Below are 21,595 nucleotides of genomic sequence, written 5' to 3'. Positions count from 1 at the left end.
CCAACCAAAACTAAATACAGATTTATGTGAACTAGAGCCTTTTTTAAAGGTGCTTTTAATGTAAAGGGTTGTTTTACATGGCATGAGGCTTTGAGGCTTTTGTATCAAGCAAAGACAACATTGCTTGTCTTCTCCCCACATTTAACAACATACACTGCCTAGGCTCTTGATGTACAAGGATTGTTTGATCCATTGCCTTTCAGTTATAATGATAGATAATTTTTTGCTTTTGATGACATCTATAAATTGATGTGTGACAATGTATATGCTTAATTATTGATTGTATGCTAATATGACACCCCATCTACATACTCCAGCGAGTGCCGCATTTTTTGTGTAAACATTCGTTTGAATTTTGAGATCTACAGTGTATACTTATCTTCAATGAGAGCACCGAGGGCAAGTGGATTATCGAGTTTCCAGATTTTAGCTACAAAGATACATGTCATTAATTGATTATAGCTACGTAAATAATTTATTTGAGGCTATGCCATCTTAATTGGGAAGAACGTTTCAAAAGCATAAACATCTGACTTGAATAAAGCTGAGCCGTGCGTGTAAACATGTCATATTGTTCATAATGGGCGAGACTCAACAGTTCCCTGTGCTTCATTTTTTTAAGGTTTTGTACGATTGTAACAGTGAACGTCCAATTTGTTTTACTGGCATACTTGGTTAAGCTGCACGAGTGAAAAGCAAAGAGTTTATATTTCCCTATTTAAAGACCCTGCCATAAAGTGGCATGTTTTCTTACATGAAATACATGATGAACTATTTTCTGTAATTGGGCAGATAAATTAAGTATAACATGAGCTCACTGTGATCACTAGGGGAGCAAGCAGATTAAGTGGTCAGGAATGACAAAACGAGCCTTCTTATGCAGACACTGATTGGATGAAAATGTTGTGCCCAATAAGTAAAAATGATCAGGCTGAATAATAAATTGACGTCTCTTGCTGCAAAATAATTTTTTTAGACATATAAAATACGGTTCAGTGTAACATTAAATCATCTTTTTCTTCCCTTTTTATAATTTTTAAAACATGAGTGAACGACAATCTAAATCAACGCAAGACAAACATGAGCGTATACTCAACGAGATTGTAAAGTATCCCGGTAACGAATATTGTGCTGATTGTGGATCCAAAAGTATAAGAGCAGAGAATGGGAATTATGAAAGAAAATGATGTTGACCCATTTATATTAGGTCCTCGCTGGGCTTCTTATTCCTTGGGTGTCTTTCTCTGCATTCGATGTGCTGGTATCCATCGTAAGATGGGTACACATATCTCGAAAGTAAAATCAATCACTATGGACCAATGGACTATGGAACAAATCGATGTAAGGAAATAACAGTAATACCATCATGTTTATGCTCTTTTACTAAAAGCACGCACCAAAAAAATTAAATAGATGATGCGTAATTCAGGAGGAAATAATACAGTGAATAGTAGAATCAATCCCAATCCTGGTAATCATCCACGTCCTTTGGCAGCAGACGATGAACAGTATGTATAAACAAACTAGTGGAAAAAATGATGCTAAATTATAATTTATTTGTTTAAATTAGTGCCATGGAGAGATATATTCGTGCAAAATGGGAAAAACGTTTGTTTTTGGTTGATAATAGAATCGTAAGCTCCCTTCCCACCTACTTTGTACATTGAATGCTGACCTTACTTTTTTTTTTTTTTAATTTTTCAGGCACCATTACCAAAGACACCCACTGCTAACCTCATCACTCGACTTCAGGTATTACCAAAAAGATCCTCTTCAGTACCCAGCGCCTTGACTGATCCACTTGTATCTGCCAGTAACAAGCTTAGGGATATGGGTTTTCGGGATGATTCAAAGAATAAGCAAGTCTTAATTCAGACCCAGGGCAACATTGAAGCCGCCATTGAAATTTTGACAAGAATAGCTCAGCAACCCTTTGCATCTCAGCAATCCATCATATCCCAATCACCTCAACAGCAACAAATACAACAACAACAACAGTCAGCTGTTTATATGACAGACGATCAAAAGAACGAGCAATTGGTTCGATTAGGGTTCTCCGATAAATCACAGAATTTAGATGCACTTCGCCGTGCGGGTGGAAATACAGATATTGCCATCACCATCTTGAATGAGACAAAGCAACAAGGGCTTGCTGGTCAAGTCTCACAACAACAACAACAACAACAACAACAACAACAACAACAACAACAACAACAACAACAGATAAACTTTAGATCCAATTCTGTGCCTGTATTACCAACCAGTAACAATTTTTTGATCGATGTGGATAGTACGCCAGTGATGAGTAGTGGTGTACATAATCCGTTTGCGGCTAATCCTCAGCAGCAGCAAATGGTTCAGTTCCAGCAAATGCAGCAGCAACAGATGTTACAACAACAGCAACAGATTTTACAACAACAGCAGCAGCAACAACAACAGCAACAACAACAGCAACAACAACAACAACAACAGCAGCAACAGCTTCAACAGCTTCAACAGCAACAACACCATCAATACCAACAGCAACAGCAACAACAGCAACAACAGCAGCAACAAATGTTTAATAATCCTTTCGGTATGACGGCCACATCTTCTCCGGGACCAGGTAACAAGGACGTAACACAAATCAGTAATTATTAGCTCACTCGTTTTGTTTTATTTTACAAATATAGTATTCAATAACCAAATCCAGACAGCTTCGAATCCGTTTTCTCAAATGACTAGCTCGCCATATTCTACCGTAACAAGTAATAACACATCTTATTTCCAGCCCACTCTGACCGAGCCACACCTCATGTTTAATAACCAAAATAATCAACCACAGCAATTACCCTTTAATCATTGGCAATAGAGGAAAGAAAAGAAAAGAAAAAATCCCCCCTTCTTTTATATTTATTCATGTATAAATACACACTTATATATAAAAAAAAAAGGCTTTAAAAATACGCTATAAATTTTATTTTCCCCCTTTTTTTTTCCTTTTTCATTTTCTCTCTCTCTCTCTCTCTCTCTCTCTTTACTTTCTCTTTCTCTTTCTCTCTCTTTGTTAGATATCACATGTCTAATCCGATAGCTGATACGGCAGAATACTTTGCTCGTTGGAAACAATTTAGTAGAGACTCACAAGATCCTCAAGATGATGAAGGACATGCCGCTAGTCATGGCAATTCAACTGATCTAGACCCCACTGTGCGAGAAGTGAATAATAACGATAGCAACATATCAGACAACCGGTCTCAGTGGCTACGTGTTTTAAATCGTTTATCGTTTTTGAATCCTTTGGATAGTGCCAGCACTACCAACGAGAACATGGACTTTTCTGACGATGATTCCATTGTGGATCGTGATACGTTTGAATTAATGAGAAGTGCTGCTAGGCAACAACGACCCACACCTGCTTCGCGTCATCAAAGTTTAGCGGCAGCCACTTCTAGACATCATAGTATCAACGTATCTACTTCGGCAGGTGGTGCTATTCGTGGTAGAGATGATAATGAAGAGGATTTAAACCATACGATTGCACAAGATGAAGAAGAGAAATTACCTTCGGCCTATGATTTAGAGAACGATCATATTGATCCTCTGGATGATGATCATGGTGATGGTGAATCAAATTATTTCACTAGACCTTTCTTCCCAGATCGTGCATTTACTCGACCACCTATTACAACTACACCTACAACTTCTAGATCAAATCGACAGGAAGAAGACGATGCTGTGCGCGTAAAGGATAAATGGGATAGAACACTTGACAAGTTGAAATTAATTGCAAATCTACAATCCACTCCACCACCACCTGTACCTCTTCATTCTAATTCAGGTCCCTCGCATACTTTGGCTACCTATTATCCACCCGCATTTGATCCGATCTTTGCTGCCTTCGCCAAAGACGAGTACGGCAGAAACTTGGTAATGTTCTTTTGTAAATTTTTTTGTGTGTGTTACTTACATCCTTTTTTGTATTTCAGCCACCTATTTTGTTACAATGCATATATGTAAAGTCCGATTACTGATCAATTTTAGTGTGTATTCATTACATGTGTATTAATTCATAATGTTTTGATTAGGTAACAGTGACAGATTCTGAATATTTAAATGGAAGTAGTATGTGGGTATTTCGAATCGAACTTCAATACGGAGATGTGAAATGGGTGATTCGAAGAGGCATAGCAGATTTTATGGCACTTCATTATAAACTCAAGGTTAAATCCAATTTGTACGATTACGTCTTGGACCCACCCGTTTTCCCGAATCAATTATCTAACCTTTTGGATTCGGCAAAGTCGACCATTGGTATCTATAGAGAAGATGATATAGAACAACAAACAATAGATGATGGCGCTTCCTCTATCAAGAGTAAAAAAGTTGCCCTGCATCGTCGTACTGAGTTAACAAACTATCTCAGAGCTCTATTGCTTCGTGCTCACGTCACTGTAAGTTACGATATCTGTGAGTTTTTAGAATTATCCGCCATCAGTATTGTACAAGATATGGGTTGGAAAGGTAAAGAGGGCTACTTGAGAAATCGTATCAATTATGTGTCTCCCAGATGCTGTCAATTATGGAAAACACAACGATGGAAAACTGAATGGATCATACTCAGAGATTCGTAAAGTGTCTTTTTATTTACTTGAATCTTTGGTCCCTCCTTTAATATTTAAATTGCTTTTTTTTTTAGGTACATGGCATTTTGCTCAGACACTGCATCTTCAACCCCGACAGATGTACTGTTGTTCGATAACGGATTGAAAATCGAAATCCAGGAACCTCGTGTTTATTTGGGAAGCCATCATATCACCATCTGCAACGAGTCTCGCAAAATTGAAATTAAAGGCACCAAGCGTGAAGTAGATCAATGGCTTGAAAGTATTGAGAAGGTTCAGGATGAAAGCCCTTGGGTTCAGAACCATCGCTTTGGTTCATTTGCTCCTGTGCGTCATAATGCTAAAGTCAAATGGTTTGTGGATGCAGAAAGTAAGTCTTTGTTTGTTTATATATTTACAAAAAAAGCTAAGCCTATTTAGACCATTATAATGCTGTCGCCGAAGCAATCTTATCTGCCAAAGTAGAAATTTATATTGCAGATTGGTGGCTTTCGCCCGAACTGGTAAACATTTGTCCTGATCAACTTTTTTACAAGTAAATTAATGCTGTTCAATAGTATCTAAGAAGACCACCAGAGGAGAACGAAGACTTTCGACTCGATAGACTTTTACACCGCAAGGCTGTAGAAGGTGTGAAAATATATATCGTAGTTTATAAAGAAATGTCTGTTGCTTTGACCATTGATTCAGTTCATACAAAGCAATGGTTACAAAATCTTCACCCGAATATTCTTGGTAAAACATTTCCCTTTAAAAGTGTCCCATATAACTCATTTTTTTAATGTGTAGTGCAAAGACATCCCGATCATAGTTTATCAAATGACAATACGGTTCTTTTCTGGTCCCACCATGAGGTAATATTAGTAAAGGATACAATGATTAACAAAGAGATTTAACGCTCTTCAGAAAATTGTGGTGGTTGATAATCGATTAGCCTTTATCGGTGGTCTTGATTTATGCTTTGGGTAAACAAACAATTCTTACTGCCAATGATGTATCCATGTAAAAAAAAAAAATCAAGAAAAAAATTAACTCTGTTACTTAGTCGATACGATACTCATGATCATTCACTTTCTGATTTCCCTGCTGAGAACTATGATCGCGAAGTATTTCCAGGTCAAGATTATTCAAATCCTCGAGTGAAGGATTTCGTAAACGGTAATTATCTTTATGGTGTCACACAACCGTAATAGAAATAATTTCTAATTGTTTTAAATCTTAGTTGCGCAGTATCACAAAACATTAGTCGACAGAAAAACAACACCTAGAATGCCGTGGCATGATGTTACACTGGGTGTTGTGGGTCCCATTGCAAGAGATATCGCACGTCATTTTATTCAACGCTGGAATTTCCTTAAGTCGAATAAGAGTATGCATCGACGCATTGTTCCCTTCTTACTGCCCAAGGGTGAATACGTTGCTGCTCGTGACGAAAGTAACTTTTCAGGTACTTGTAAAGTACAGCTGTTAAGAAGTTCGTCTCGATGGTCATCAGATGTAGAGCGTGAGGTAATCATTGTATGGGAAAATCATATCGATTTGTGATACTAACTTAATTGTAGCACTCAATTTATAATGCTTATATGGAATGTATTTCTCATGCAAAGCATTTCATTTACATTGAGAATCAATTCTTCAGTAAGTTCCCTTTATACATATGTCTATTCCATGCTAGTTTACATGCTTATTTGTCCCTATTTTTCTTCTAGTTAGTACAACTCAAGACGATAAATTACTTCGAAATAAAATCGCACAAGCACTTGTACAAAGAATCAAGAGAGCCCATGAAAAGGGTGAGAAATTTCGTGTCTACGTATTGATTCCTCTGGTGCCTGCATTTGAAGGCGATTTGGCCTCCAGTGAATCTTCTTCCGCAAGGTAAAAAAAGTGCCCTGCTTTGTAAATCCTAATAGAGTACTAACCAAGGGTCCATAGAACTGTCATGCATTTCCAATACGTCACCATCTCCAGAGGAGGTGCATCCATCATCGAGAAATTAAAGGAGCTCGGCATTGATGCAGATGATTATATATCATGGTTCAGTTTAAGAAACTTTGGCAAAATCAAGGTTCCGAAATTCACGGCGCAAAGAACACCAACAACGCCAAAAGCCGCCACTACTAGTAGTACTGGATTACAGAATGATAGTGGTACTGTATTTGGCGATGAGGCAGCGATTAAAAATCCTTTTGATGAAAATGACTTGTCTCGATTAGCTACCAATACTTCAACCACAAGTAATGCTTCCTCCATACCAAATACTTTATATCCAGAACCTCCACAGAGCAGAAGAGGATCATCCACAAGTACGTCAGCAGAGTCTAATTTGGCCGATGATGATCGATATGATTATGTTAGTGAGTTGCTGTACCTGCATGATAAATTGATGATTGTAGACGATCGAATTGTATTGATGGGATCAGGTAATAAGAAAAAAAAATAAGTCACAAAGGGCTTTATTAACATCCAAAACTATAGCCAATATTAATGACAGATCCCAATTGGGTAACCGAGACTCCGAAATTGCTATGCTTGTGGAAGATACCGAAATGGTGTCCTCTTTCATGGATGGCAAAGAGGTAAAAAGAAGCTTGAATAGCCTCCCTCATTAGTTTTTTTAACACCGACTTTATCTATAGTACAAAGCTGCCAAATTTGCACACACATTGCGTATGCAGCTATGGAAGGAACATTTAGGTCTCTTAAATTTTGAAAAGTGGTCTCAATTACTGGAAGATGAAAACGAAGATAGACGTGTACACAGTCGAGGTGTTAGTCACGAAAATGAGGAGCACGTAGAGACTTTAGATATTCCAAGTCAACATGGCCACGGGCATGGACATCATAGCACATACCCATCTTTAGCAAGATCTGTCAATAATGCACAGGATATCCGGTTGATTGAGGCAGACGAGCCTGTGAAAATGTTGGACCGAGCCAGTCGAACCTATAGTTTTTACGATACATTTAAAACACATCACCATCCCAAACGACATGATGCAGCAGCTCTTGATCCATTGTCAGACCATACTTATAACAATATATGGTTAAAGCGAGCCACTACGAACACATCTATTTATCGACAATTGTTCCGATGTGTACCTGATGATACAGTACATACTTATGAACAGCATCGTAAATTTATCCCGGATCCTAATAAGGTGAAGTACGGACATGTTGCGGATCCTAATCTCACAGAAGATGAAATCTGTGAACAGTTAGACCAGGTGAAAGGCCACTTAGTTTTGTTTCCTAAAGACTATTTAAAAGATGAAAATTTACTGACGGGTGGTATTATCGATACCGTCACACCTTTAATTATTTTTACTTGAAAATGTTATTTATTTTTACATACACACATATATATATATCCCCTCTCCCTCCTTATCATTTATTTCGTATTATTATACAAATCCGTTGCAGTTAACCCACTTAAATTAAATCCATGCAAATCTCGTTTGTTCTCCATATCTTTCAACGCTAATGTATTTTTGTCAACGATTTGTTTAGACGCCTCAATTTTTTCGTCCAAAACCTTTTGATCTACTTGAAAATTAGTGGTTGAACTTCAAGAATCGTCATAAGAAAAGAATATATTACCTTTTTCGAGTAGCTCTTGAGTTTTGTTGGTGGGTAATTTTATAAACATGTCGCTAGAAAATGTCCATAATTTCTTGTCTATTTTTGAAATACAGTCAGTTGGTAACTCTCTCTAAAAAAACACGAGTGGGCTTGCCTTGACTTCTCTTGACGTGAGAAATGGCGGCGGCATTACTGCTCTTCCTTCTTTCGAAATCAAGAATCTGTATTATATATAATAATAGGTCAGTCATTGGTAATAAGTCAAGTTGTCACACTTTACAGCTTGCTTGTTAATCAAGAGCTCTTCAGCTAAATGTTCTTTTGCCGCAAGAGCTATTAACAAAAAAATTAGCTCTACTGGAAACGTTTGTACATGGTAAATGTGTTACTTTGTTCAATTTGATTTGCTACTGAAGCCATATGTATATTAAGAAGAAGAGTAGTAGAAAAAAAAAGCCACACTCCATACTGGATATTTAACAATTCCATTGGGTGGTCACAATAAATGTTCTAAGTTTCTCTCTCTCTCTCTCTCTTTTTTTTTTCTTTTGTTCCAAACAATAAAAAAACACGCGACGATGAGTGTCTTTCCAAAAGAAACTATTAAAGTGAGTTGCTCATGAATTACTCATATAGTTTCACATACACATGCTTAACAAAGAGAACAGAATATTGGAGAGTCGTTGGGTGTGACTAATCTCAAAGACGAAGTTGCGACAGCATTGGCTCAGGACGTCGAATACAGAGTCCATGAACTCATTCAAGTAATTAAGCAACATTGAGAATCAAACAAAGCAACCCGCTTACAATAATAATAACTATAGGAAGCTGCAAAGTTCATGCGTCATTCAAAAAGAACAAAATTATCTGTAGACGACATTAATGCCGCCCTTCGCGTAAAGAACGTAGAAGTGAGTTAAACTTTCTGGGAACGGGCTTTTCTGTTTGCTGAATCCGTCTACTTACTTATTCTAATAGCCCCTTTACGGTTATACCTGTGGAGAAGCACCCAAATTCAGAAAGACGACGCTCAATTCAAACGACATCTTTTTCGATGACGATGAAGAGATTGATTTCGACACAGTTTTGAATAAACCATTACCGAAAATCCCCTTGGACGTTACATTCACAGCCCATTGGCTTGCGATTGAAGGTGTACAACCTGCCATTCCTCAAAATCCTACACCAAGCGGTAAGCCTAGAAGAGGAGAAGAAAAAATAATGTTTATTTTGATGTTGACACATTGTGAATTTAGATGCAAAAGCCGAACTTTTATCGAAACGTGCCAAGAACCACGCTAATTCCAATGGCATTACAACTGATCAAGTCAATGTTAAGCCTTTGGTGAAGCACGTTTTATCCAAGGAATTACAAATGTACTTTGAAAGAATCACAGAAGCTGTATTAAGTGAAGACGAGCGATTACAATCCCAAGCTTTTGAGAGTCTACGACTGGATCCTGGTCTTCATCAACTTTTACCTTATTTTGTTCAGCATATCCATAAAAAGGTCACACAAAATCATAAAAATCTGGATGTTCTTGAAGCCATGTTATCTATGGCACATTCATTATTGAATAACAAGCATTTGTTTGTTGAGCCTTATGTAAGTATCTGGATATCTGGATATGGTTTTATAACACGGGTCTTTATAAAAGCTAATATATACATATAGCTTCATCAATTGATTCCACCCATTATATCGTGTTTGGTCGGTCGTGTGATCTGCGAAAACCCTCAACAGCAAAACCATTGGTCCACACGTAACCGAGCTGCGTCACTTATTGCCACCATCTGTCATCAATACGGTAAAGCATATCATACATTACAACCTCGTATCACAAAGACATTACTTCGTGCCTTTCTCGATCCCGCACGCCCATTGACAACACAGTATGGTGCCATCATTGGCTTGGATAAAATCGGTCCTGAAGTGACTCGTGTATTAGTAGCTCCAAATATCAAATTTTATTCAGAAAACTGTTTAAAGACAGCCTTCGAGAGTCCAAACCCTGTCCGAGTGCAGGAAGCAGAGAAATGTAAAGAGGCTCTTGTGGTAAAGTCTTTTTATTTTGACACTTTATTAACATTGTACTTATTCATAATTCTTTCTTAGGCCGTTTTGGATCATATTGCAGAACAAAACAGTTTATCATTTGCCCCTAAAAATAATTCAGAAAATGATATGGATGAGGATGACCCAGCTCCATCAGAAGAAGATAAAAAGGAATTAATTGAGTTTGTGGGTGAAATCATTGGAAAGGCTTATTTAGAGAAAGAAGTTAGAAAAGACAGAGTCAAGAGTTTAATAACTGCTAAAGAAGAATTATAAAAAAGATTTTTTAAAAAAAATAAAATATGCAATTTAAAAATCTTTTTAAGCGCCCCATGGTGCTGTAGTAGGTCCCTTCCATTGTTGATTAGTAGTGATATTATCATCCCATCCAGTTGAGTCGGTCAATGTTACTTCAACATGTTCCTGTGGAACATCATCTGCCCAATCGACAGGAGTCTCCTCCGCAAATACAGGAACGTTGGTATTGAAAACAGGCATGTCAATTAGTTGATCCGATGAACCAAATGCAGTAGTCGGAGTGGTAAAGCTTGGCGCGTTATTGCCGCCATCGCCCCAGCCATCACTCGCCTTAGGTACTTCGCTTTGCCAATTGACACCATCATCATATCCAGAAGTACTAAAGTCTTTGTCACCAGACCAAGTGCCCTCTCCATCTGTCTGATTCTTGTCATATCCGCCACTATAATCTTCATTTTCTTGTACAACCCTGTCTGCTTCTTCATCCATGTAAAAGAACATATCAGGCATAACTACCCATTGTTCCTTATAGTTTAATAATCCTCGGAGTCTGAGTACCGCTCGAGCAAGTAGCCAGCACATTACACCGATGGATTGTGAGCCAAGATTGTTACAAGGAATAGCGATATCCACGTACCCGAGCGGAGAATGCGAATTTGTAAAAGCAATCACGGGTACATTACATTTACTACTTTCACTGATGGCTTGATAATCCACAAGAGGGTCTAAACAGACCAGAACTTCCGGTTCAACAATTGCCTTTGTAAATGTACCAGGTGTAAAACGTCCCAGATTGCTAGTGGCGCCAATAAAGTTACCAAGCTTATTTGCAGGTCTACGACCGTGAACGGAAGAAGAAGTGACATAGATATCAGCGGGTGTCTGAACTGTTGCCAGTACACGAGCTGCCAGGATTAACTTTTCCCATAATTTGCCAATGTGGATGATAAAGATTCCATCTTGACGACGACTGAACATGTATCCCTTCATGTGATTATTGATATTCTTCGAACCCAAATGACATTTTGCTGCCAGAAGGAGTCGGATGTCTTCATCCGTCGGCTCTAGGACTTTTTCCGAGGGTTAGTAAGGTCTTTGACGTTTTTTTTATAATATTATATACTTGGTGGTAACTTAATATCAGTCATCATAAATACCTAAAAGATAAAGAAGAAAAAACCCAGGATATCAAGTTTTTTTTTTTTTATCAAATAATTAATCGGAAAATGTGATATATTATGCAAAAGATACCATGAGAAATAAACTTAACAGTTTTAATTTATAATAAGCTTTATGGGATCAATTATTTATAAAGAACATGATGTAAGCAAATCTTCAAAATTAATGCTAATAAATAAGATGTGTATGCATGAGACAAACATTATGTAAGCAGTAAATTATGCTTGTACACACCAGTTTTATGAAACAATATGTAAATGTTATTTATCAGTGGCGCCAATGATTGGGGAGATCTTTCGGTAGATTCTCGCTTAAAAAGATGTAGCTTATTACGGTACAATAGAAATTGAAAACTGAAGAACTTACATCCCCAATGACCATATATAACTGTTAAAAGTGTTTAACGCATTTAAAAAAAGTTGCTACCTAGGCTGTCAAAATTGTATGTTGCATAAAAATTGAGCTCGACATTGGTATTTATTTAGGTTTACTTCATTATATGAGTTAAATGCTTTGACAGACACCATTTTATTAGCTTGTAGCCAAAGGAAGCCTAAAACTTATAAAGAATCAGATACGTTAAAGTTTCTTTTTGTGTACCCGCACTCCCGGAGCATCCGAGAAATAAGTTACAGGAATATAATGCATGTTACAAAATGATGATATGATAAACAAAGGATAAATTATATGCAACATCATAACTTAAATAAGACATTACGAAGGAGAATATTAATAACTTGAATTGCAGGTCTGAAAGGAGCTATCAGTAATACGCAATACACATTTAGTAATAGTAGCAATTTGCATTTTTTATAAAATAAAGATCTTTTATTAAAAATATTGGACGCCAAGTTTTGAATGAAGCGATAGTTTTTTTTGCAGCTTAGCTTTTTACACTTGAGCTATAATGAGATGGAAGATAGTCACTAATCATTGAAGCAGAAGAAGATCCGGAACAGCAAGAACCCATAATAATGTTGTGGTATTTAAGTAAAGTAAATGGAACAAATGACAATAGGTGTGATTTTCTTTCTTTTATAGAACTTCACTTTATGTGCTACACTAAATTGCAGTAGCAACATTTTTAAGCCAGACAAAAACAAAAATGCATATTCGTGTGGCTGCCGTGATTGGTGTAACTCTATCACGGGGCTGTCTCTAAGACTATAGATAGCATAACTGTTAGTAACGACAATAAAAGAAAGCAGTGGCAACAACGACATTCTTTTTTGCTCATATTTTCTAAATTAGGTGTTGATGACGGACGAAAAGTGAATTTTGTTGGATCCTGGTGTTTATTACGTCCAATTTCTCCGTTGAGTATGTCCTTTTCAATTTCTCGAGCCTTTGTGATGCTTTTCCCAAAGCTATACAAATGTAGCAGCTTAATACTTACATAAAACGCACGCACTTATTGCTTTTCCAAAACCGACAGTAAATCATTCATCAGGTTCACAAGTTAATATTTACAACATGCATATACATGCCAAACAAAAACATAAATAATGCACATTTTAAAATAACTATGATGAATTGAAGTAGTGACATTACGATTTATTGAAGTAATATTTTTAATATTAATTATCCGATTTAATATTGGCAAGTAGTTGTACCATATGAGCTAGTACTTGAAGCAGCAGAAGAAGACGTACAAGAGCCCATGCTTATAATATAGGGTAAAAAAATCAAAGGGCAATACTACAACACCAACAAGTTCTTTATTTAAAGACTCATTGTTGTCTTGTTATATTTTTTTACATTAACAACTTCTGACAATCGATCAAAATGCTGCCAGTAAACCCTATGATTGAATAAGCACATTTAATATAAATCAAGGGGTCTGTAAACAGTTACAATTGTTTATTAAACTATTATTTAGGCTAAAGTAGACCTCACAAGGATATTAAATCCTATACAAACAAAAAATGAAAGAAAAAAACTGTTATTGGCTCGTATTTTTTACTTGCAACCCTGTCCAAAGTCAAATGTAGTGTACGTTCATGCTTAAAATTGAGAATTTATTAGGTTCATATGTTAACATTAAGTAAGAGCGTTTATAGCAATATAGCATTTAATACTTTTTTTGGTTCTAGTAAATGTAGATATACTAGACATATACGCATTATTATTCCTTGTGTTTGCGTAGGCTGTTACCAGGTAGAGCTGCTACTATAAGACTGTGTGCTACCGCAAGTTGAAGCAGAACTAGAAGAACAACAAGAGCCCATATTAAAAGGATAAAGAGAGGATAAATGTTAGTAGTGGCAACATAAACACGAATCTTTTTATAATCGTTGTATTTAAATTATAATTGGCTGATTGTTTTGCTTATTCTTGAATATCATTATTGCTAAAATAATTGAGGAGAGTTCTTATTGTTAGAAGTATAATGCCTCCCTCTTTTATATGTATACACTTGAGATTTGCCTTTGCTACACTCAATAAACCTATTGTAGAACTTCTCTTCTATAAACATTCGTCAGTGAGTTATAATTAAAGTTGAACTTTTTAAGAACATGTACAAATGTAGTTACATTTTTTATTAAAGAATGAAGAATTCTCTTTGTAATTTATCAAAGTCCCGAGATTCGTTGATGTTAGTGTCATATGTATTCTTTTTTGAATCTGTCTTCTTGGAAATGTTATCTACTGCAATTTCAAATTGAGTTAAAAACCCCTTTTGAATTTCCAAAATGTCATGTTTTGTCGATTCATTGTTTTCCATTGTTAAGATACCCTTTGCTATGACTGCAGAGGACTTTTCTATAGTTGATATACCATTTTTCATAGTTGACGTGCTCTCTTTCATAGCTGCTATGTTTTTTTCCATAGTTGATATACCCTTTTCCATAGTTGATATACCCCTTTCCATGGTTGATATGCTTCTCTCTATAATCGGGATACTCTTTTTTATTATATCGGCCAACCTTTTGCATTCCAACCCATATATATTGACATGATCACCATTTCCTTCTTCATTCTCGGATTTGTACCTGCATTTTATTGTCTCCTGTATAATATCAGGGTTCGCCTGAATTTTTCTTTTTGGCACAGTAATTGATTGATCAAAATGTTTCTCTGTGTCCTCCTCATCGCTGCGATCTGTAAAATATTCTGTATCGCTTTCACTTTCTGATAGATGGGACCAAGTATTATCTGAAGAACAGATGACTAAAGGGCTGGCGCTTAACCCATTTTGCATATGTTCATGAAACTCCCAAAACGGAAGAGGATACACATTGTTCTTACTAGACCAATTTTTTCTTTCTTGATATGTTTCATACAGATATACCCATCTTTCTTTTAAAGAAATTAAACTTCTTCTTCCATTGATACGAGTGCTTTTGTTAAATTTACGAAACATAGCTAAATTATGTATACTAATTTCAGCAGCCGTTGAAGAAGCTTCAAGCCGCAGACCATACTTAATAAAAACATGGATTAATTGAAGTGTGCTTTCATAGTCCCATTCACCTGAAGTAAATATACCACTTGACATCTCATCTTCTTCGACCATAGATGTACTATGCTTAGTAGCAATAATTGGCGCTGATGTAGGTACAGCCGAAGTACCGGCCGTCAAAAAGGGAATGGAAGATCGACCCAAATTGTTATGATGCTGTACTTGAGGGGAATCATTATTGCTTTTTTTTGGCAGCAAAAGCCGGGCTTTTTTTATTTTTCCCATATATTCAAAAGATGTAGAAATGGTGATAAAGATAGATATTGTAAAACTATTAACGATTTATGGGTGTAGTTAAGCTAAAAAAATTGTAGGAATTTGTCAGTCTAGCAGCCCATCAAAAAATATTGTCAGTCGTACATAATAAGACTGTGTTAGACAACTTTTTGAAAACGAATGTTGAGCATAAACCTTGACTCTAACCCAAAAATATAGTATAAATTACGATTAACTAACAACAATTTAAGCGGGGGTGTTGTTAAACAGGTTTACAAAAACAGCCGTGGTAGTTAGTAACTTTTATCAGATGAATCCTGCAAAATTGAAATTAGCGCATGATTATGTCTTGCTTATAGAAATACTTTTTATTGGCTAAATACACTCATCATTGTAACCCGTATTGCCTGTATATACGTTCAAAGTTCACGTTTGTATTTTTGCTCGTTACTTCTTATTATGTGCATATGTACGGGGCTTTAAGCTCCATAATGTTTTGAATTATGTTCATACAATGGTTCTGTAATGATTGCAGCTAGAACAAGATGAGGTGATCCTACCATCCACCTCCGATGAATATAAACAAACACTTATAAACTTTCCCACAGAAAAATAATCTATCATCTAATGATTATAATATTCGCAAATAACCAAATAATATAAGTAACACCCTAAAATAAATCAGCGATCAAAAATTGAAAAATATCGCAAACAAATTAGAGCGGAAATAACGATCTTTTTTTTAAAAATATCGCGATTGGCGATATCGATAAATTTTTCCAAAATATCGCGATTGGCAATATCGATCAAATTTTCCAAAATATCGCGATTGGCAATATCGATCAAACTTTCTAAAATATCGTTATTGGCAATATCGATCAAACTTTCCAAAATATCGCGATTGACGATATCGATCCATAAATCAAAAAAACAAAAAAATATCGTTGGATGGGGTAAAAAAAATGGGGTAATCGATAACCGATATAATATTACTTTTACACCCCTGCTAAATCAGGATACAGGCTTAAAATTGATACGTTTGTATATATTGGAAAAAAAAAAATTTATTTATAAAAAAAAACTAAATAACGTCGAGTCTGATCATGATAGACCTCTTCAAATATAGAAAATGACCAGTAAAATATGACCAGAGACAGACATAATGAGAGGAACTACGATAGTGACCATACGAAGACCTCGGAAGAGCAGCAGTATTCACTTACCTGCATAAAGATGGTTTACGTTAATAAGAGAATAAATTATCAAGTTTAGCAATGTGTACCTTTACAAAACCGTGGGATGTACGAGCCTCAAATAAACAGCGATGGTAGCTAGCTTTAGGAATTTGGGTTAACTAATAATAAACACATAAACCAAAGTCGAGATATTTACCTTTTCACAAGCGGTGAAAGTAGAGATGGCTTCAGCTATACAAATGTGTTAATACATATAAAAAGAGTAAGTAAATTTACTTTTAAAGCAAAGAGTCTTGGTTTAATCCGTTTGGAGAGTGTCAGCACGTTTAATGTTTAGTCACATAACTATATCTTCATTTGTAAACAAATGGTTATGATAAATCATATATTCACAAACTATACACATATACAAACCTTAAGTTGAGTTTTTATTTGAAAGAAATAGAAAGAAAAAAGAAAAAAATAATAAAAAAATCAGAGTTTAAATAAGAAAAAAAAAAAATTCAGGCTCAATTCTATTTTTGGAAAGCCCTTGAGGGTCGACTATTGGTCCCAGATGCTATTTCATCAGCCTTTCTTTTACCTTTTGGACGGGTAGTACTTGGGGTGGAGAGGGCAGGTGCAGAGGTGGGAGGAGGAGAGTCAGAGGTGGGAGGAGGAGGCGAGTCAGAGAGAGGAGGCATCTCAGAGGGAGGAAGAGAGGTCAAAACAGGATTTTGTACCAAAGCGGAAGAAGACGATGGTGCAATAGGTCTGTTATCAGGGATCGAAAATAAATTTTCAAACAGGCCCATATCCAAGTCTTCGTACCTCTCTTCAGTACCCGAATTGACACCAAGGTTTTCCAGGCCAGTCAAAAATGAACCCGAGGTATCATGAGCAATGTCATCTGGCTAGAGTTGAGGTTTATGTTAATGTTAAAAATTCTTAATTTGATATCTAAACTTTACTTACTCTTGCTGAGTTCCTCAACATTATCTGGATCATATTTTTGGATATCCAGTTTTTATCGGCGAGGTGCATGGGTAGCATTGGGTTCTCGGCGTCAATGACAGAGATAAGGTCTCCAGGATATGCCTCGAGGGGTGTACCAACGTTCAAGCCAGAGCGCTTGTTCCAAAAGTATGCAATTCTTTCGAACATATACAATACTTCATTCTGCTCGTTGGCAGGAATCCCCCTCCAAATGACACCATTCTTTCCAAATCGTTCTTGGTACAATGCTTTCAAGAAATGTTGGCAAATGGTGAAGACATTGTTGTAAGCTGCTGTCGCCCTTTCTTTAGCTTGATCCTCAGTATAGGTACCTACCAAAGATCTCCAGTACGCAGCAACCTTGTCTACTGACGGTTTTCTTTGTATAAGTACATACGGTGATGGATCTTACACCGAGAGAATTGCAAGAGGTGTGAATACCATTGGGTATAACATGCTCCTTGTAATAGGCGACAGCCTTGACCACGGTTTCGTACATTTGTTGAGCAGCGGAATTTCTTGCTGAAAAGATAGGGCAATTATTAACTTAATTCGTCTTACAAAGTAAAATAAAATAAAAACGTACCAGTGATATATCCAGATCGAGAAGTAATTGCAGAAGTACCATTGGATTTGACCACTTTCTTAACCTTGCTGCAGCATTCACAGTGTTGACCAACTGGCAGGTAGATATATTCTTTCATTGTGGCAGGCATCGCATCAAGCTTTCTTTGCATATCGTAAATGGCATTAACGAGTTTTTCAATGACTTCGTCTCGAGAATTTGAGTTTTGGGTACCGTTCATTGTGATAAATAGAGTGAAAAATCGATGTAAATGAGAAAATAGGTGTAAGTATTGGATCTTATATAGATGTTTTAAAGATACATTTTTTTTTTCATTGTCATTTACCTTGATGTAAGTGGTTCAACTTATTTGCACCAATCACGGTACAGAATTAAAAAAAATTTCGCTTAATAACCTCGTTACACGAAAATCTAACAATAGATCAAGCTTGAAGTCCCCAAACAACGATTTCTAGTGGTTTTGAAAGGTATCCATAGTCTACACAGAATTACTATATCCTCTCTATTAATAATTATAAGATAACTTCACGAGTAATTCCAATTGGTTCTAAGAACGGTCAGTGACTATTAATAAGCTGTAAATAAGATGTAGCAACATGTATAAAACTACACGCAAAAATCGGTTCCCAACTTACCAAAAACGAAATTTTAAAAAACTTTCAAAATGGTTTACCCCAAAATTCAAAAACCCAAGAACCTTAGAGCTTCTCGAAACGGCGCTAACCAACGTCTTTTAAGAGGCACATATGAACCCTTGGCCGTTACTGCTGCCTCCATTGTACCTGGCCCAACTGACACTTCTGTTTTTGCTGTATCCTCTTCAGTATCTACTGGCTTCCCAACTGCTATAATAACCAACCGTACACCTTTTGACTATGACGAAGAAATGGATTTTTACGATGATGTTGATATGGCTGACCTCGATAACCAAATCGCTCTTCCCTTAATTGGACAAATGTCCATACAAGACGTAGATGCTGAAGATGAATCCTCTGATGATGGCTTTGTTGTAGACGGTGAAGTAGACGAGGATTTGTATGAATCCACGGACGAAGAGAACTTCGAAGGTAACTAAGGATGCTCGAGTTGTTGACATCATGACAACTTACCGGATGTATTATTTTCACTTTTAGAACCATTGTCACTTGATCATAATGTAACAATACAGGACAACATCAAGGATATCATTGTCCCCATTAACGTATTTAGCACCAGCGAGCTGAGTAGTATTATGTTCAACTATCTTACATTTAGTAGAAACATGACCATAGAAGCTGTGCGCGTTATGAAGAAATTTTTTGAGAACACTTTGAACCAAAACAACAGTATGTTAATGATTTGTATTTACAAAGTATCATTATTTACTAATTTAGTTTACCTTTTAGGCCTTGATAAAAAGAAAAAAGTACTCGCATTGAAGGAGTGTCGTTCGTTGATCAAGAAGAAACTTCCACTTTCTTTCAGTCAAAGCCATGAAATCTGTTCCCGAAAGGGGTGTTATCTCTTTGATCCTGTCGATGATGCCGATAAAACCGCTTGTCCTCACTGTAACGCTGTTAGACATAAAGAATCTGTGGTAAAAATGATTGATATTGGTGAACATTTAAGTCGTATGCTAGCTTGTGACGAGTTTCGTGATGAAGTCGAAAAATACCGAAACGTAATCGATTCCATGACAGACGATGATCCATATACCGATTTTTTTTCTGGAGCCGCGTATAAAGAAATGAAATCTAAAGGTCTCTTCACTGGTCAGCACGATTTAGCCATCGTTCTATGTGTTGATGGGTTCACTTCGAAGGTATCAAGAAAAAGTATGGTGATGGTACACGTTATAATTGCTAGCATTGATCCGTCTATCAGGTAAATTTTGGCTCTATATACAATACATCCAATCTTTTTACGTCGTAATAACACCGTTTGCAGATACACCGATGAATATACTTTTCAAGTTGCAATTCTTTTTGGTGACACTAAGAAAGACTTTGACTCGTATCTGCGTCCAATTATTGAAAGCCTTGATCGTTTGAGTCGTGAACCTGTTGTTGTTCGCAAGAATGGTGTTCATGTCACGTCGGCTAGAATTTTCAATTTGGGTGTCATTGCAGATGGTATAGAGATCAACCAGCGGTTGTTGATGTTTAGTGGTCATACCAACTGGTGGGGATGTAGATTTTGTATTGGTAAGTCGTCAGTTTACTAAGCTATGACCGTGGACACTAACAAAATGACCCTTCTAAATTTAGTTAAAGGCGGTCACCCAGTTGACGGAGGAAAAGGTGGTATGTACTTCTTTGGCAGAGACTCGGCTATCAGAACCAAAGCTTCTTTATTACTTGAGAAAGACGCAGTAAGTATTAACTTGTGTAGCCTTTTTTACATATTTTAATTGATTTACCTTTATTAGCCTTCTTGTCCCAACCACAACTATGGTATTAAAAGTGCTTCTCCCTTTGGTCAGTTGAGTACCTTCCTCTCCATCGACTTTTTCATGTGTGACGAGCTACATATGTTTTCGAATGTCAGCAAGCTTTGCTTCGACATGCTTTCACCAAAGCTCAACACTCGGTTCAAGTTTGATGGTAACGAAGACACGTACCCGTTTGCTCTCGAGACTGCTGATTTTACTCGCATCAAAACCGCCATGGATGACTCCCTTCGTGCAATTCCTGCGGATTTCAGTGGTTCGTTTGCTGGTGTCAATCTGGATAATGTTAGATCTATTTATCGTTCGGTGGACTGGATCGCCTGGTTGGTGCATGTGATTCCTACGATTGTTGCCCCACTCTTTCACGCCAGAGAAGCAACCACAGGATTTATTGCCCTGTCTCGTGGTATTCAATTGAGTTTGCAATGGTCGATATCCGAATCTGAAGTGAAGGAAATTGAAAGGTAAATATTCATTGTTGAGTTGTAATTTATGTAGTGATATTTACTTGAACATTATATTTGCTTATGATAGATGCTTTAAGACTTGGTTTGATTACCTCGATACCTGTCTTGATAGCAGCTCTATCTCCAGAACCGTATTCAGATCGAACATGCACCAACTGAACCATATACCATACATGATAAAACGAATGGGGTTAGTTATCGATTGTCATCATAGTTATTAGACTTCCCTTTTGTACTAATTTTTCATTTCTCTGGTAGACCGTTAAGGTGTTATTCTGCAAGATCATTGGAAAGGTCTATTGGCATATACAAGAAGCGAATCCGTTCATCTTTGAATCCTGGTGTCAACGCCGGTAATGTCATGGAAACTCGTGAAATGTTCTCTTTTTTGCAATCCGATGGTATAATCGATAGTTCCGCCTATGATTTGAAGAAGGATAAAGTTAACAACTTCTTGCCCCACCCGTCCAACGATCCATTGTTGCCTCAGCTGTGGTCACCCTTTCACTGGCGGGTAAATACTGTAAAGCTGGGCCAGGTTGTAAAGCAAGCAAAAGAAAAGCACAATCATACCATTGGCGGCTA

The 21,595-nt window shown here is 36.8% G+C and overlaps 6 protein-coding genes across 6 annotated transcripts; 3 read left to right on the top strand and 3 right to left on the bottom strand.

The window, feature by feature from the left end:
• Nucleotides 1–1,043: 1,043 nt before the first annotated feature.
• Nucleotides 1,044–2,851, top strand: EV154DRAFT_559798 (uncharacterized protein; the record flags this gene model as incomplete). The annotated part of the gene is made up of 6 exons (XM_051605571.1): nt 1,044–1,149; nt 1,208–1,341; nt 1,414–1,508; nt 1,571–1,634; nt 1,705–2,605; nt 2,673–2,851. The coding sequence occupies 6 exons, from the start codon at nt 1,044–1,046 to the stop codon at nt 2,849–2,851; spliced, it is 1,479 nt and encodes a 492-aa protein (XP_051461465.1).
• Nucleotides 2,852–2,989: 138 nt separating this feature from the next.
• On the top strand, nt 2,990–8,034 carry EV154DRAFT_496800 (uncharacterized protein). Its single transcript, XM_051600196.1, has 15 exons — nt 2,990–3,909; nt 3,969–3,995; nt 4,068–4,609; nt 4,679–4,974; nt 5,025–5,107; nt 5,162–5,339; nt 5,394–5,458; nt 5,511–5,569; nt 5,650–5,762; nt 5,827–6,113; nt 6,167–6,242; nt 6,314–6,482; nt 6,540–7,027; nt 7,083–7,183; nt 7,244–8,034. Exons 1-15 carry the CDS (start codon nt 3,058–3,060, stop codon nt 7,934–7,936), a joined length of 4,029 nt encoding a protein of 1,342 aa, XP_051461464.1. The 5' UTR covers nt 2,990–3,057; the 3' UTR covers nt 7,937–8,034.
• On the bottom strand, nt 7,889–8,619 carry EV154DRAFT_496798 (uncharacterized protein). The gene is made up of 5 exons (XM_051600195.1): nt 8,576–8,619; nt 8,467–8,519; nt 8,341–8,407; nt 8,205–8,282; nt 7,889–8,147 (listed from the first exon to the last, which is right to left on the bottom strand). The coding sequence occupies exons 1-5, from the start codon at nt 8,604–8,606 to the stop codon at nt 7,996–7,998; spliced, it is 381 nt and encodes a 126-aa protein (XP_051461463.1). The 5' UTR covers nt 8,607–8,619; the 3' UTR covers nt 7,889–7,995.
• Nucleotides 8,620–8,705: 86 nt separating this feature from the next.
• Nucleotides 8,706–10,561, top strand: EV154DRAFT_496795 (uncharacterized protein). Its single transcript, XM_051600194.1, has 7 exons — nt 8,706–8,794; nt 8,855–8,950; nt 9,011–9,097; nt 9,165–9,378; nt 9,443–9,792; nt 9,862–10,242; nt 10,303–10,561. The coding sequence occupies exons 1-7, from the start codon at nt 8,765–8,767 to the stop codon at nt 10,516–10,518; spliced, it is 1,374 nt and encodes a 457-aa protein (XP_051461462.1). The 5' UTR covers nt 8,706–8,764; the 3' UTR covers nt 10,519–10,561.
• A 2-nt stretch (nt 10,562–10,563) lies between these two features.
• Nucleotides 10,564–11,648, bottom strand: EV154DRAFT_576034 (ribosomal protein S2, flavodoxin-like domain-containing protein; the record flags this gene model as incomplete). The annotated part of the gene is made up of 2 exons (XM_051606479.1): nt 10,564–11,570; nt 11,624–11,648. 2 exons carry the CDS (start codon nt 11,646–11,648, stop codon nt 10,564–10,566), a joined length of 1,032 nt encoding a protein of 343 aa, XP_051461461.1.
• Nucleotides 11,649–14,221: 2,573 nt separating this feature from the next.
• EV154DRAFT_576032 (uncharacterized protein) lies at nt 14,222–15,367 on the bottom strand (the record flags this gene model as incomplete). The annotated part of the gene is made up of 1 exon (XM_051606478.1): nt 14,222–15,367. One exon carries the CDS (start codon nt 15,365–15,367, stop codon nt 14,222–14,224), a length of 1,146 nt encoding a protein of 381 aa, XP_051461460.1.
• Nucleotides 15,368–21,595: the final 6,228 nt, after the last annotated feature.

Source organism: Mucor mucedo, assembly GCF_025094135.1.
Source record: "Mucor mucedo strain NRRL 3635 chromosome Unknown EV154scaffold_13, whole genome shotgun sequence".
Classification (NCBI taxonomy): Eukaryota; Fungi; Mucoromycota; class Mucoromycetes; order Mucorales; family Mucoraceae; genus Mucor; species Mucor mucedo.
Note: the sequence above shows the minus strand (reverse complement) of the source record. Positions and strands in the feature narration are given on the sequence as shown.

Coding starts and splice junctions, on each gene's coding strand:
- EV154DRAFT_496795 (XM_051600194.1), top strand. CDS start 8,765: ATGAGTGTCTTTCCAAAAGAAACTATTAAA. Junction 8,795..8,854: donor TTCCAAAAGAAACTATTAAA/GTGAGTTGCTCA, acceptor CAAAGAGAACAG/AATATTGGAGAGTCGTTGGG. Junction 10,243..10,302: donor AATGTAAAGAGGCTCTTGTG/GTAAAGTCTTTT, acceptor ATTCTTTCTTAG/GCCGTTTTGGATCATATTGC.
- EV154DRAFT_496798 (XM_051600195.1), bottom strand. CDS start 8,606: ATGGCTTCAGTAGCAAATCAAATTGAACAAA. Junction 8,283..8,340: donor TCACGTCAAGAGAAGTCAAG/GCAAGCCCACTC, acceptor TTTCAAAAATAG/ACAAGAAATTATGGACATTT. Junction 8,148..8,204: donor TCAAGAGCTACTCGAAAAAG/GTAATATATTCT, acceptor ATTTTCAAGTAG/ATCAAAAGGTTTTGGACGAA.
- EV154DRAFT_496800 (XM_051600196.1), top strand. CDS start 3,058: ATGTCTAATCCGATAGCTGATACGGCAGAATACTTTGCTCGTTGGAAA. Junction 5,108..5,161: donor GGTGGCTTTCGCCCGAACTG/GTAAACATTTGT, acceptor GCTGTTCAATAG/TATCTAAGAAGACCACCAGA. Junction 5,763..5,826: donor AGTGAAGGATTTCGTAAACG/GTAATTATCTTT, acceptor TTTAAATCTTAG/TTGCGCAGTATCACAAAACA.